General features: G+C 40.9%; 1 protein-coding gene across 2 annotated transcripts in view; it reads left to right on the forward strand.

The window, feature by feature from the left end:
• Positions 1–12,595, forward strand: part of RNF8 (ring finger protein 8) — a 22,253-nt gene extending 9,658 nt beyond the window's left edge. The window contains exons 2-8 of one of the 2 annotated variants that reach the window (XM_017740505.1): positions 2,275–2,403; positions 3,898–4,638; positions 5,732–5,794; positions 6,166–6,255; positions 7,435–7,542; positions 8,535–8,746; positions 10,581–12,595. In XM_017740505.1, the coding sequence (XP_017595994.1) occupies positions 2,275–2,403; positions 3,898–4,638; positions 5,732–5,794; positions 6,166–6,255; positions 7,435–7,542; positions 8,535–8,746; positions 10,581–10,620 (1,383 nt within the window). In that variant the 3' untranslated portion in view covers positions 10,621–12,595. The remainder of the gene's footprint in view (positions 1–2,274; positions 2,404–3,897; positions 4,639–5,731; positions 5,795–6,165; positions 6,256–7,434; positions 7,543–8,534; positions 8,747–10,580) is intronic. The other variant, XM_008640128.2, reaches the window with a different exon arrangement.
• Positions 12,596–14,493: the final 1,898 nt, after the last annotated feature.

A 14,493-nucleotide genomic window follows, 5' to 3' on the forward strand; every position in this document is an offset into this window, starting at 1 on the left:
CGGGCGGGTGGGCACGGCTCTCGGGACGCAGTTTCGGGGGTCTCCTTGTTTCTTACAGCGCTTCCCAGGAGGAAGAAGCACCGCCTCGTCCCGCTTAAGGAGCAGCCGCCGTTCGTGGCCGTTCGGAGGGGCCGCCCGGCCTCCCCTCCGGTAACGCCCCGGTAACGCCCGAGGGTGCTGGGGTCGCCTTGGCCAAGCCTTCGCTTGTTTATATCTTTAAACTGTGTCGCATTTAGATAGAGTTGTTCGTGTGACGGTAACGTAAGTGAGAAGGAAGGGAGTCTGTAGCCTAAGTAACAAGGCGATGCTTTGGCGAGGTTAACAGTACATAAGGCGTAAGGCATTCAGGTGTAAACGAGGTCACATTTAAATTGTTTGGTTATGTTTTGGTGCGGTACAGAAATAGCCGTTTTTTCAGCGATCGCGTTTTTTAATTGAAAAACGGGCCCCGGTATTCTTCCCTGAAACCCAGCAGGCAAAGACATGTGGTGAGGTTGGGGCAGTGTAAAAGGATTGCTCTTCTGGTGGTCAAAACCAGATAGGTAGTTAGGTGGTGTGGTGATGCTGTGGCCAATGCCTTTGTGCTCACACACTGCAAAAGGCACCCATCCTTAAGCAAATGTATACTTTTGTTACTTTCCCATCATGGACTTGAAACCCTGAGGTGTGCAGACATGCTCAGTGAAGGACTGGAGGTAACACATCTGGAGAACTTGCAGCTAGGGTGCTGATAATTGTGTAGAGAATCCAGTTTGGGATGTTACTGCTCTGATTGTCTGCACAGTGGTTGTCAGAGGCAGCAGGGAGGCTGATGGCATTCTGGTGCTGTAGGTGTGGCCAGGCCAGAGAGTGCAAACAGCTTTTGCTGGGGATTTAAATCATAATCGTAGAATATCCTGAGTTGGTAGGGACTCACGAGGTTCACTGAGTCCAACTCCTGACTCTGCACAGGACAGCCCTAAGAATCACACCACATGCCTGAGAGTATTGTCCAAACACTTCTTGAACCCTGTCAGGCTTGGTACTGTGACCACTTTGGTGCCGAAGGACACTGCTGAGGTGTGGGGGTGTGCTCTGACTTGCCAGTACTGCTGTGAGCAGCACTGAACTCCAGCAGGCGAGTGGTAACATCTTGGACCCCTGTTTGCTAAATGAACTTGATCAAGAGGGAGTTCTGTGACTGGCCCTGCTTTCTCTCACTCGTATTGGTGTGTGAGGCCCTGCAGATGTGTGTGACTGGGCCCTGAGGATGCCACTGCAGGAACAAGTGCAAAGCTGATTTTATGTTTGAATCCCTATGAAGAGAGGAGTCTTTATCCATTTGAGTCTCTGTACCTCTTACATATGCAATCCATGTTGACGGAACACTAATCTATATGAAACATTTAAGTGGTAGGCACCAACGTGGTTAAGTTTGCTTTTGTCATCTTATTTTGCTTCTTTGCCTTTGGTAATGACATGGGAGTCTGAGTTCTTGCTCTAAACTCAAGGTGAGACCTGCTCAGGTAGTGCAGTGCACAGATGAATTGAGAGAAGTGTGCAGAGGAGGCAGCAGAGAGAGGGAGAGCAGGGGTGTGCTTTAAATGGCAATCTGAAATTAGATGAGATTTAATAAGATACTGTGCAATGGTACAATTAAATTATGTGCCTTCTTCCAGAAGATACTATTAGAGTCTAATCCAGTTATTTAGATTACTTTCACTACTGGTTATGGCCTGCATGTAGCTTAGATTCTGAGCCATGAGATCGATGGTGGGATTTACAAAAGTATCATGTATTTAAAGCAATTTGGAGTGTGCACTTTTTTGATGGCACTTTCCTGGGCTATTTTTCCCTGTATCTTTCCTGATCACAAACGGTTGAACAGATGCAACCAGCAAAAGAAGAGGGTAAGAAGTAATCTTGAGACCCACACGCAGTACTGCTGGTTTGAAGAAATGGTGTTTGGTTAGGTAATGACTGAGGTGGGACACAGATGGTTTGTGAGTGGCTTTGAGCAGCTTTGCTGCTGAGGAAGATTTCCATGAAACCAAGGCTGTAATGTGCCTCAGAGAAATCAAATTTTCCTCAGTGGGAGAGAAAGATAATACTTAAAACTTTGTAAGTTTCCGTTTTCTATCTACTCTTAAATGAAAGAAAATCATACTGTGCCAGAATTTTTGGAAATAACCATAAGATGTTGATCTAGATTTTTGCTGTACTTAAATTGAAATGACATAAACTGAATTTACCATGTCATTGCTGATTGCAGTTACTAAACTACTTTATTTTTAGGTAACCATAGGCCGAGGATTAGATATCACGTACCAGCTGGTGTCAAAAACCTGTCCCTTGATGATCTCTCGTAAACACTGTGTCTTCCAGCAGAATGCAGAAGGGCAGTGGACTGTCAAGGATAACAAGGTACAGAGACCAGTTGAAGACCCTGTACTGTGAGATTCATTGAATGGAATCCATTGTTTGGGATCTAGCAATGTATGGGCTATGATATAGTATGATATAAGTGTGATAGAAGTCCATGGGAATGTGTCTTGCCTGTTGTGCACTTCCAGCAGGAAATTTCAGTCTGCTGCAGTTGGGATGCAAACTGTATTACTTTCTGTATGTAGACCCACCTCTTGGTTTAGCATTTTTCAGACCATTGTGGCCCTGCCAAGGGCACTTTGCAGTCTGTGAACCTGTTTTGTGTCGCTTTCTTAAAAAATACCCTATGAATTTTGACATAAAATCTTATCTTTTCAAAAGGATAATGTTCTTTAATTATAATAAACTTCAACAAGAATCTAGTGTTAGAAAAACCATGTTTCATGTTGTGTTCAAACAAGTTTCTCCTGAAAGTTCTTCTCAGCTGATTAGAATAAAACATGGATGTCAAAGTCCTCACCTGGGTCTCACTTTGACTTCAGTGATCTGTTTTTTTATGTCATGATCTCTCCACTTTCTCATTCAGTGTGAAAACTGTAAAATGGATTATTTGCTTTAAAACAGCACTGGTAGAACAAAAATGTTCAACACGTCATGCAGATTTGAAGGATGTTTGGGTCAACAGCAGATTGGTCAGAAAGGAATGGAGTGGCTACTATTAAAATTACACTGCTCTTAAACAAAAGCCTCTTGTAGTACATGTATAAACTTGAAAACTTAATGGTACTGCATGATAGGAAACATCTACCATAGATTAACTATTAACACTTCCTCTGTATCATCACTGTTGACCAGTCGGTCAGCTTGTTCCACTGGATCTCGTTGAGATATGTCAGTTCCTAGTGTTTCTGCAATTCATCATGATCACAGACCAGTTTTGCTGTTTTTGAAAACTATTTCTTAAGCTAATATTAAAACCTTTTTTGTGCTTTGAACATTATCTCTAGAAGAACATTTTCCTTCTTCCTTATATTCTCCTTGTATTTATGGAAAACTTTGTTTCCTTCAAGGAGTATAACCAATGCTTCTTTTTCTTTCCTGTTTTTTTCCCTGGAATTTCAGGTAGCATTCATTGTCAAGAATAATTACTGCAGTATTCCATGTTCCTGACAATGATCTATTGTGGAGTCTTTTTATTAGTTAGTTCTTACTTCTGAAGTTTTTGTGTAGGTTTTTCCCCTCAGAGTTCATTGTCTTCCTTCTGCATAAGCATGTGTGTCAAAATGTTCTTGGTGCTTGTACACAAAATCTATAATGCAAGAATAATATGCAGTAAATAATACAATGCAGTAACTGTAATAAATGGAACACTGAGCCAATAAATTGGATATTACAAGGTTTATTTAAAGAGGTGGCTTGTTCTGATTGAAGCACTGAAGAGGTTGGCTGTGTTTATTTACAGTTGCCAGAAATAACTTGCAGAGGACTCTGTAACTACATATTAAATTTTGGTGATTCTGTGTTTATTGGCAGAGTCTAAATGGAGTCTGGCTTAACAAACAGCGCCTGGATCCATCAAAAGTCTATCCTATTGCTGAAGGAGACCGTATCCAGTTGGGAGTGCCTTTGGAAAACAGAGAGACTGCTGAATATGAGTATGAAGTAATTCAAGACGAATGGGAGAAAATTAGACCCTTTTTAGCCCAAAGAAGTGACCTGGGGAAAGCTAAGAGTTCAAGAACTAAACGTAAATTTAGTTTGGAGGAATTGGAGACATCTGCATCAGAAGGCCCTTCAAACTCCAGATGCAAAAGAGACAGAATGTCCTGTGACAATGAACCTTTGGATAAATCATGGGGACAGGTGGAAGAGGCCAAACGGCTAACAGAGAAGATGGATGTCAAGCTGCCCTCTCCTGGACCCAGTGAGGGCGATAGTGGTCCAGTGCCTGGTAGCCCTGTTCACTCCAAGAAAGCTGTGACTGTCCCCCAGAATGACCAGAAAGGCTCCAGTCTTGCAGAGTCGTGGACTGGCTTGAAAATGCTGAGGAAATCTCTAGTAGATACAATGAAATTAAAGGTCAAAGTGCAGGAGAAGCAGACTGCAGTTCTAAATGTGAAGCAGAAGCACAGGAAATGTGATCAGAAGGAGATCCTGGTAATGGAACAGGAGCTGCAGGAGTTGCAGAACCAACTCTGCATGGAACAAGAGCATCAGCAGCAGCAGGTGGAAGAGCTGGAGAGGACATTCTGTAAAGAGCAGCAGAAGCTAGAGGTATAGTGGTGGTAATAATTTTGGCCTGTGTCTTCACATTTATGGAATGCCTCGTATAAGGCATTGATCCAAAATAGCTCTTGAACTATACAGTAACATAAATAGTGTTTGTGTGAATTACCTCTGCTAAAATTATCGTGGAAGTACTTTAACTTAGTATGTAACACAGTGCACGTACCAAAAGAAAGTGCAGAGACAGAAGAGATTTGGCTGCATGGGGAATTTAAAAAAGGTGCAAAATAAAGCATTTCAGTTGGTAAAGAAGCATGTTTTTAAATAAAAAATGAAAGTCTTTGCCTGATCTCTCATGGTTATGAAGAGGACAAGTTGAAAAGTAATAACTTTAAGTGTGAATTTCTCTCAGTATATGGCTGAAATAATGCCCAGTTTGCATGGCAAATGCACTGTCTTTACAATCAATGAAATACTGCATGCCTTAATCCTTGGAGGGAGGGAGATTCTTTTCCTACTTCCAAAAAACCCTTTCTTGCAATCTGTAAGTACCTTTAAGCAGTAAGTGTATGTGATGAGTTGCTTTTTTGCTAACAGACCAAAATCTGTTCAAACTTGAGACTGCTCAAAATCTGGTTTAAAGAAAGTAAGGATTTGTCTTGGAGTGAGTTTAATGATTTATCAGTTACTTCCTTAAAGTCTTCCTTAATGTAAAGATACCAGTATCAGAAATACAGAAACTTTGGAGTTGTGTCCTTAGAAATAGTAGGAAGTTTACGTGGAGCTTTAGGTATCTCTGACCTCTTTGAATGTGCGCAAAGATAGAGTTGCAGCTTTTAAACCGTTCATGATCTCTTTGCTTCTATGAATACGCTGGTGCCTTTTGAGCTAGAATAATGCAGAGGTATTCCAAATAAGGAACTGTAAATGATATATCCATTTTAACTCTTCACAGTAAATGATAGCTCTAATTTCTGTTGTACACATGTAACACTAGAGCAGAACATCTCACCATTTGTTGAAAATCAGTGTTGTTTCTTTAAGCATATCCTCTAAAGAGAGTATGCAGAGCAGTAATTTTCTGTCTCTTAGGTTCTTCAAGTCTTTTTTTTTTTTTGTCCCACTTCTTACCCCCCCCCAGGGAGAAAAGTGGCAACAAGGGGAAGAGAATCTGAAGGAGCAGCTGGCCCAGGTCCTGCAAGAGGCAAGTGATTATGGGTCTAGGTTTGGTGTAACTGTGTAACTCAGATATTTAAATCTTTCCAAGTGCTGTGGCCTCTTGGTAGAAGACAAGGACTTTGCCTTACGTGACTGTAAAGCCTAACTGAAATGAAAGACTAACCTGGAGGATGGAATGCAAAGTGTGATGGCACTGGGAAGGTCCTAAATAACTGGCAGTACATTCCAATTTTAAGCTATGGATAAACTGCCTTAACACCTCAACTCGTATGTGTTGCTGCTCTAGGAGGAGATTAGGAGAAATGAGTATGCTGAACCTTATGACTATGGCCATGTATTTTTAATAGGATAGCTTATAATGGCATTCTTATAACTTCTGGAATGGTATTATTACAGCATCGTGCTTTGATGGAAGAACTGAATCGTAATAAAAAAGATTTTGAGGAGATAATTCAAGCCAAGAATAAAGAACTTGAAGAAACCAAGGTAAGGAATAACTGCATTCTTAGTTTTATTCATAAGTGAAACATGATATGCTGCAGTAGAGGAAGTGGTTTAACATTTGCCTTGGCTCTGCCTGGATTCCTATAGTGCAAAATTTCTGTGTTTTGAGGTGACAGCTGACTCTGGTTTCCAGCACTGGGGGAGGAGGCACCTTGCCCTTTTCATAAATTAGTGTTGAACAGTTGTTACTAGATCTTTCTCGATCATGAAGAAAGCCCAAAGCACCTGAACTGTGCATTGTGGAAGAGAAGTGGGCCCACTGCACCTTTTCTTTAAAAAACAAACAAAAAACCCCAAACCAAAAACAACAGGAAAAAACCCACCGACAAACCAAAAGTGTTTGAAAAGTGAGGCTCTTCATTTTCAGTTAAAGCGCATTCAAATAAAACTGCAGTGTGTCAGCAATTCTATAAGGGAGTGTAGGACTGAAGCAACATGGAGTTTGAATAATGAATGAGATAAGCCACAGTTCTTCCTGCCCTTGACACAAAGTGATGAGTGGAAAATAATTAAGGAGATCCTTTCCTGTGTCTTAGTTTGGGAAATTATCACATTATCCACCACTGACAATTTGCTATGGTTTTTTAATGTCATCTTTGGAAATTTGTTGCTGTTTCAACTATAGCTTCAATTAGAAGAATTTTTCTGTTATTTTTAGAAGATGGAGCAGGTACCTAGCCTAATCAGCCTAATTTAACTCTTAACAAGTAAATAAAAAGATTATTGGGTTGTTAAATGCAAGTAAATGTTTTAAACTTCAGTGCTTCCTTTTTTAAACATTTGAGGTGTTTTGTCTGTTGAGTGTTTTGCTTTTTATATCAGGCATCAAAAATAAGTTGATTAAAGCCAAACTCTTTCCAGGAACAGGTTGAAAAAGATTCTGAAAAGATTGCTCAGGTGGTAGTTCCTTTAGGCTGAAGGGAATTTTGGTAATGGCTGCTGTTCTTCCTTCCAAGTTCTCTGTAGTGGATGGGAATATTCTCAATATTGCTGAGACTACAAAGAGGAGAGAGGTTACAGATCTGGGTGTATAATAGATCTCCACTCCACTTGACATGTGGAGATTTGCAGTATGATTTTCTTCCCCTACACACATACTTCTGCCAATTGAGAAAAACCTTGTTCTTTGTTGATACACAACCCCATGTACTTTTCCACTAGGAGGAGAAGGAAAAGGTGAGAGCCCAAAAAGAAGAGGTGTTGAATCAGATGAATGATGTGTTGGAGAATGAGTTGCAGTGCACAATCTGTTCTGAGCACTTTATCGAGGTATGTTTAAACCTGTATGGGTTTGCAGTAAAAAAGAGACTTGAGAAGCTTTCCATAGTTCTATTAAAGCAATATTTAAGCCTTTTTCTTTACTTCACTTAACAGTCCCAACAGACCCACAGTGAGTTATGGGAAAGAAAACGCCCAACGGGGATTGAGGGGAAAGGGTCGATCCAGAAATCTATTCTGTCTGCCCTGACTCTTTGCTTGACAGCAGGTTCAGCTTTAATGTCTCTACTTGCATAAACATGAGTGCTTAATCCTTGAATGCACATAAGTTTGGAGCACTTGCGTGGGTTTTTAAACTGGTGCTCTGAGTTGTTGCTGACAGCTACTTGGGCAAGAATTATTTTGTAGTGGGCCTTGCTTTAAGATGACTAGGGTTGGACTGTGTGAGGTTTAGATATTTGGAGAGGTTAGTAAAGGAGGGGAAGTACGGTATTCAATCAAGTCCTGAGATGTTTATATTGTTCAGATAAACTCTTTCTTTGAGAAATTGGCCTGTTTTCATTTGATTCTACAAGTAACAGGGTATGCTTGTCATGTAGACTGTTATTTTTGTTCTATTTTGCTATAAGTTCAGTTTCATGACGTTATGTTTTACAGTGGGAAACCTGATGTGTTAGCCTTGTTGTAACAGCTTAAGAGCTAGCTGAAATTTTAATTTCTGGTTTCTCAGTATATTAAGATGCTATTCTGAAGTTATGTGAGTTTTTCCATAATTTATCCTTTTCAAATTGGGGAAACTTGTAATAAAATTAATGCATTTTTGTCTGTTTCTGACTTGCTACGACTCCATTAACTGACTTGTAAAATGGCCTGACCTCTGGCATGGGAGAGTTTGTGTGTGACTCCTGCGAAGGCCCTAAAGGCTTTAGGCTCTCCAGTCCCTTTCCTTATACAAAATATTCATCTAACACTTCCCTGTGTTTTTGCTTGACAATGCCTGTGCGAGCATGCTGTGACCAGTATCCTTGTGCTGAATTCCACAGGCGGTCACTCTGAACTGTGCTCACAGCTTCTGCTCCTACTGTATCAATGAGTGGACGAAACGTAAAGGGGAGTGCCCTATCTGCAGGCAGGAGATCAAATCAAAGACGCGCTCTCTGGTGCTGGATAACTGCATTGACAGGATGGTAGAAAACCTGGATGTGGAAATGAAAGAGCATCGCCTGACCCTTATCAGAGAGCGGAAAGGTGAGAGGTGGGTGGATGTGGCATGACGAGTACAATCTCTTATTCCATCTATTTTGTACAACTTTCTTTGGCACCTATATACCAAGAAGATGCTCGGGGAATGCTGCAGAAACACTAAAAAAGTAATAATAAGATCTCTTGAATAACTAGCTTTACTGCACAGTAAAACAAAATTAATACAAATTTGGGAAAAGACTTCAGTATGAATTCCACAGTCTGGCGGGACAGCTTAATTTAACCACGCTAAAGGTTATGCTCTTTCAAAGAGATCACTAAATAAAAGCAAAAATACATAGAATGGTCCTTGAAAAATTTACCAGGCACTTCTGATTAAACTGTGGAGTATATAATTACAGAAACTCAACAGACCTGACAAGAAGCTCTGAATTCTTTTCTCTGTGCTAGATTTATGTAGGAAATCTCTGAAAGAGACACTGGTATATCACGTAAATGTATGACTGAACTGACAGTTGCTCTGACATGTTTATTTTTGTGCAATTAAAGCCACTATGGCTTATGGGCATAACGTCTTGTCTAGTTGTTGCTAAAATACTGTGCATGATGGAGATAGCTTTAATAAAACCTCCAGTATGGGTTATTCCTAATCTGCTTCTTTCTTCTAAATTTATTTCTAGAGCACTTGACACTGGTATCTAGGTGCTGAAATGTAGATGTCTTTTCCTGCTACCCCTTAAATTTCTATTGCTGTGTTCCCTTAAGTAATTGTCTTGTTTTCCGTTCATAGAGATGAGTGCATGATCCTTAATTTTGCAATGTATCAAGCCTTTTACCAAAAGAAAGGTGCTTTTGAAACCTTTCAGATGCACCATGGTGACACAGAATGACATCACTAAGCAGTGCTAGTTCAAGCCTAGTTACCTGTGCAACCCTCTCAGTCTGATTCCCTCAGGAAATGCTGCATTGCTCAGAGGCTGCCCAGCTCAGCTACAAGAATTGCTTTTACCTCTGAGGCAGCCCTTGTGCAATGTGTGCATCTGCAGAGTGCCACAGCGCTCCTGAAGTGTCTCATCAGGTAACTAAGGGGCACTAGCTGAAGTGGTGCCTTCATTGGAGCCCATTGTGTGCTAAACCATGCTCTTCATCCTTGTTTGAGCAAAAAGCAAATGAGTTCACAACCTACCTTCAGAAATAGCTACCTGTAGGAAATCATTTAGATTCACCGTGACACGCTTCAGCTGGAAGCTGAAATGATTTCTCTGCCTTTTTTTGTTCAGTGATGGAAACATTTTGATTGAAATGAAGATAACTACCTGTCTATTTAAAATTAATTCTTAAGAAATATACCTGCTGAAAGAAGAATAATGTTGCAAGTGGCACTTCAGAAGCTGTCATGGCTTTCCAAAAACCTTTCTAAGAGTCTTAGTAGCCCCGGCACCAGAAGGACAGCTTGCAGTCTTAAACAGATGAAACTTTTGATGAGGCTGTAAGTGTCCTGAACAATCATTACTTGTTTGAGAGTCCCTTACACATTTTTTCTTTCCCTCTCTTACCTGTCAAGGCACTGTAATAGTTAGCCACTTCCATTGCCAGTTGTGTGCTGTGAAGGGGTGGAGAATGTCTCCTCCTCATCTGTGTTACCTTAATAAGAAAAGACATACAAAACACTTTAGAACACTTAAGAAAACAAGAAAACAAACCCCATACCTTTGTTCTTTTATGCTGAAAACTGAGAAGAAAAAGGCCTATGTCCTGCAGCTTGAAAGACCTATTGCAAACTGACAGTGAGAAGACATAGAATAGTTTCAAGGACAGGTAGTAATTTAACACTTGTGGGTACAGTGGTCACAGCTAACTTTTGCATCTGTGTGTTTTAAATGCAGAGAAACAGAATGTGATGGCGAAACCAGCCACAGACAATGACAACGGTGTCCCTTCTTCCACCTACTCCATCTTGTCAAGGAGCAGTTGTGAGAGTGAGGACTCTGAGGAGGATTCTTCCTATAGTGAAAGCTACTATGTTATCTGAACACTGTAACTGCAGATTCATTGCCTGTGTGCTACCCAGAACCAACCTAATGGTGTTTGGTTGACTGCTGCTGGAGGAATGGACTGGGCACCTGGAAGAACTCTGTGAAGAGGCTGGAGCTGGAAACTAGCAGCATTTGGAAGAAGGATCTTGTTTTCCAAATGAATGCACAGAAGCTTGATCTCTAAAACAAAATTGGGTTTGTGAGAGAACAGACTGCCATTATGCTGGCTAATTGGTATACAAACCTAAACTCCCATGATAGCTTGTGACCTGCTTGGTGTAATGAAATAGTTTGTATTGCATCATTGCCCTTTCCTTAGTGAATTACATGTTTACATGTGTACACCAGTTTCCCTTATTTCAGGCAGAAGAGGGAATGTCCCAAGCCTTTTGAGAACTTGGCCATCCCCACCAGCAGGCAGGAGATAGGCATATCAGGAAGAAGTGCCAGTGTGGGTTTTCTTCTTGAATTTCATATGGCAGCAAGGGTCATCTCAGGCCTTTGGCATTGAAGGTAATAAAGGGTGGGACACAGACACTGTCGGCCGCAAGTGCATTGTAAGCTACCTGCTGGCCATTGGCTTGCTCTGTTTATGTAGCCCATTTTCCGTTAGATAGGGATGGAGGAGATGAAATCTTCCAGAGTTCTTTAGCTAGTGTTCTTCTCATGTAGTGTCTCTGGTTTGTTCCCTCTTCAGGCTTTTTGCATAAAGGGTTTTAGAACTGGGAAGCAGCAGTGACTTTAAAGACATATAATCAGCAGCAAGAGAGGAATCTCCACCTCTTCAGGTGCACTGCTGTCCAAATCACTGAAATGTCCTGTTGGCAGGGTAGGAAAGCAGTGTATGTAGACAACCACAAGGCATAGAATGAAGCCCTTCATTTTATTGTTTACAAGACATCACTGTTGAGCTGTGGGTTGTACTACCCTCACAGCAAATCACTCGTTCCTAAGAGACTGATCAAGTCTTGCCTCATCCTGTCATGTATTTGTCTATCAAGTTCCATTCCAGTGACTTATGCTTTTGACTTAGCTGTTACATGGAAAGAACTGTTACACTGTGAGAAGAGGATGGGGAAGCCCTTGTCATCTGTAATATATCTTTGGCTCTTCGTATATACTTTTTGGTTTCTATGTTTATTTTGTTTAAGAACGGAAATATAAATCCATTTCTGCATTAGTCTTCTTTGGTGCAGCCACTGAGATGAATGTCTTCTAGTTGTCTTTAGACTTCTTTGAGAAAACAGATCATCTCATTTAATAACTTTGTGTCACGTTTTGATTGCTGTACGCAGTGTGACTACTTTAAAGTTATTTCAAAGACTTTTGTATTCAGGAACTGATAAAAGCCAACCCAATCCTTCAGGACTGTGACTACTCTAATGCTAATTTAATAGCTATCATACCTCTTGCCTTCTTCCACCAAGAAAGATCCCATTAAAAAGGTGCATGAATGATGATGCTGTCCTAAGGAAGTAGTGCATTCTGACAAATTTGGTCAGTAGGATTTAAACAGGGGAGGCCTGATCTGTGGGCCAGGCAACTTGCTTAAAACTTTAGTGTGAGGTTTCTTTTGTGAAGGACACACTACATCTTCTGTATTCTTCTTTCTCTTTTAATGTTCACTTTCTGTATGTGCTCTTGGAAGTTTCTTTTATGAATAGATGCTTTCTAGAATGTGCAAGAGAAGAGCATTCCTCAAAATGCTCATGAAATAGGCTGATGTGGAACAGGTATTCCCGATGAAGAGGAGTAGAAGGAAAATACTCTGGTTCCATAGGACTGCAAATTCTACTCTGTAACTCTTCCATATTGCTGTGCTTTTCTTCTCATTTCATTTTGCAAAATACATATTTATTTTATTATGTTGGTGTTTATGCATATTGCAGAGAAGGATAATGCTTCCCTCGGTAACAGAGTGGTAATCTTCAGTTTGAAAAGAGTTTGTCCTCTTTTCACTAGAACACAAAGAATGTAAGTGGTGTATACCAAATTATTTTCGCTCTTACTGGTAGGTGCACAGTGTGTACACGTCCACAGAGGGAGGTTAAGTATTAATATTGTTCACTTACAAAAGCTTTTCACTGACAAAAGCAGACCTGTATATCTAGCAGTGTGCTCTCCTTTGCTCTAAGCTCTGGATCCTTTCTTCTACTTGGTTGTACTTGGATGTGCCCTTGGAGATGTCATGCCCTGAACTGTTACCTGTTTGGGATGGCATCAAGCACTTCCAGATGTCAGGTTACAGCTGAGCTAGTCACAGATGATGCACGGCAGGTTCAAGACCTGCTGTTTTGCCTTGAAGACAGCTGTCAGGTAGCGTGATAATCAAACACTTTAAGAGCAATACACTGTCAGCATCAATGGAAGAGTTGGGAAGGGGTGCTAGTGAAATGGAACCATCACAGAGGGGTGTTTAACTCATGCAGATCTGTGGAGTCCGAGACCAATCTGACAATCTCGCGCAAGAAAAATTTGCCTGTCACAGGTAGAGTGGGAGCTTCAGACAAAGTTTATTGAAGAAGCCCTCCCATTGAGTCATGAGGTGCAGACAGGGCCTCCTTGCTTTCTAAAATCCTTCTCAGAGAGGAACCTGGATCCAGTCTTAGCCCCAGACTGTCAGTGGTTTATGTGTAAAGGATTATATAGGTGTAAATGAACCTTTATACAACTTTGTCCTGGAGGATTTAAGGATGGCAAACCAGATATATAAATATATATGATTTATTAGGATAATGATTGGACAAAAAGATCTTAATCAGAATTATTTACTACACAGTATAGGGAGGTAGAACAGCTGTAACAGTGCACTATGATGCAATATTGAAGCAACTGTTTTAAAGCAATTGTATTAAAGCTAGGAAAAAAACAATTAAGTAGAGATGATGTTACTCACCCATACGAATGTGGACTAATCTCTTTTGCTTAGACATGGGAGCAACCTTGAGCAGCATCCCCAGGGAGAAATCTCCACACATACTCTCCAAGAAGGGGTATGTTAGAAGACCCTGCCCTTAAAATTTGGGACTGGGCTTTTATAGTATGAAGTTATTGATTGTCAATCATATGTCTCCAGGCCAGCTGTGTCAGCTCAGCAACTTTAGATAAACTATCAATAGTATCACTTGTTTGTTCCTTTATCTGGGTATTTTACCAGGGCTACCACATCTTCATCTCACTATCAGGATATTTAACTTCAGGACTGGTGAGACAGACTGGTTTCAGCATTATTGAACACCAAAAGCAGCATGATGATCCCCTTCTTACCACGGATAGCTTTTCCAGTAGTCATTGAGTTGTTTTTCCCATTCCAGGCAAGCATCCTGCTACAGAGCCTTAGCAACAACTGTCAAAATTTAACTCTGCAGAACATGTAACAGGCAATTTAATAATCCAGCTGTGTGCCTCTTCCCCCAAGTGAAGTGTGGGTTTTCTTTTCCAATGGTATGCTCTGACTAGTCAATGTTTTACTTCCTCCTCATCCTCCTGTCCTGACATAACTTGACCTATTTAGACACATAGTTTACAGCAACTAGATAACCGTGAGCTACGCTTCCCAAGTAGGATCCTCCTGTCTCTTGATACTACCGTGTTTGCTTAGGTTTTGTGAGACTAAGCACTCAGTCCTGTATGCTGAGATGTATGTCCCCATGTTTCAAGCTTAATGCAAAGTACAAGACGGCTCCTAGGATCAGGTTGGAAAAGACCTCTGAAGTCACCGAGTCCAACCCACGACTGAACACCACCATGGGAACTAGACCAT

The sequence above is a fragment of the Corvus brachyrhynchos genome, unplaced genomic scaffold (genome assembly GCF_000691975.1).
Source record: "Corvus brachyrhynchos isolate BGI_N302 unplaced genomic scaffold, ASM69197v1 scaffold31, whole genome shotgun sequence".
Taxonomy (NCBI): domain Eukaryota; kingdom Metazoa; phylum Chordata; class Aves; order Passeriformes; family Corvidae; genus Corvus; species Corvus brachyrhynchos.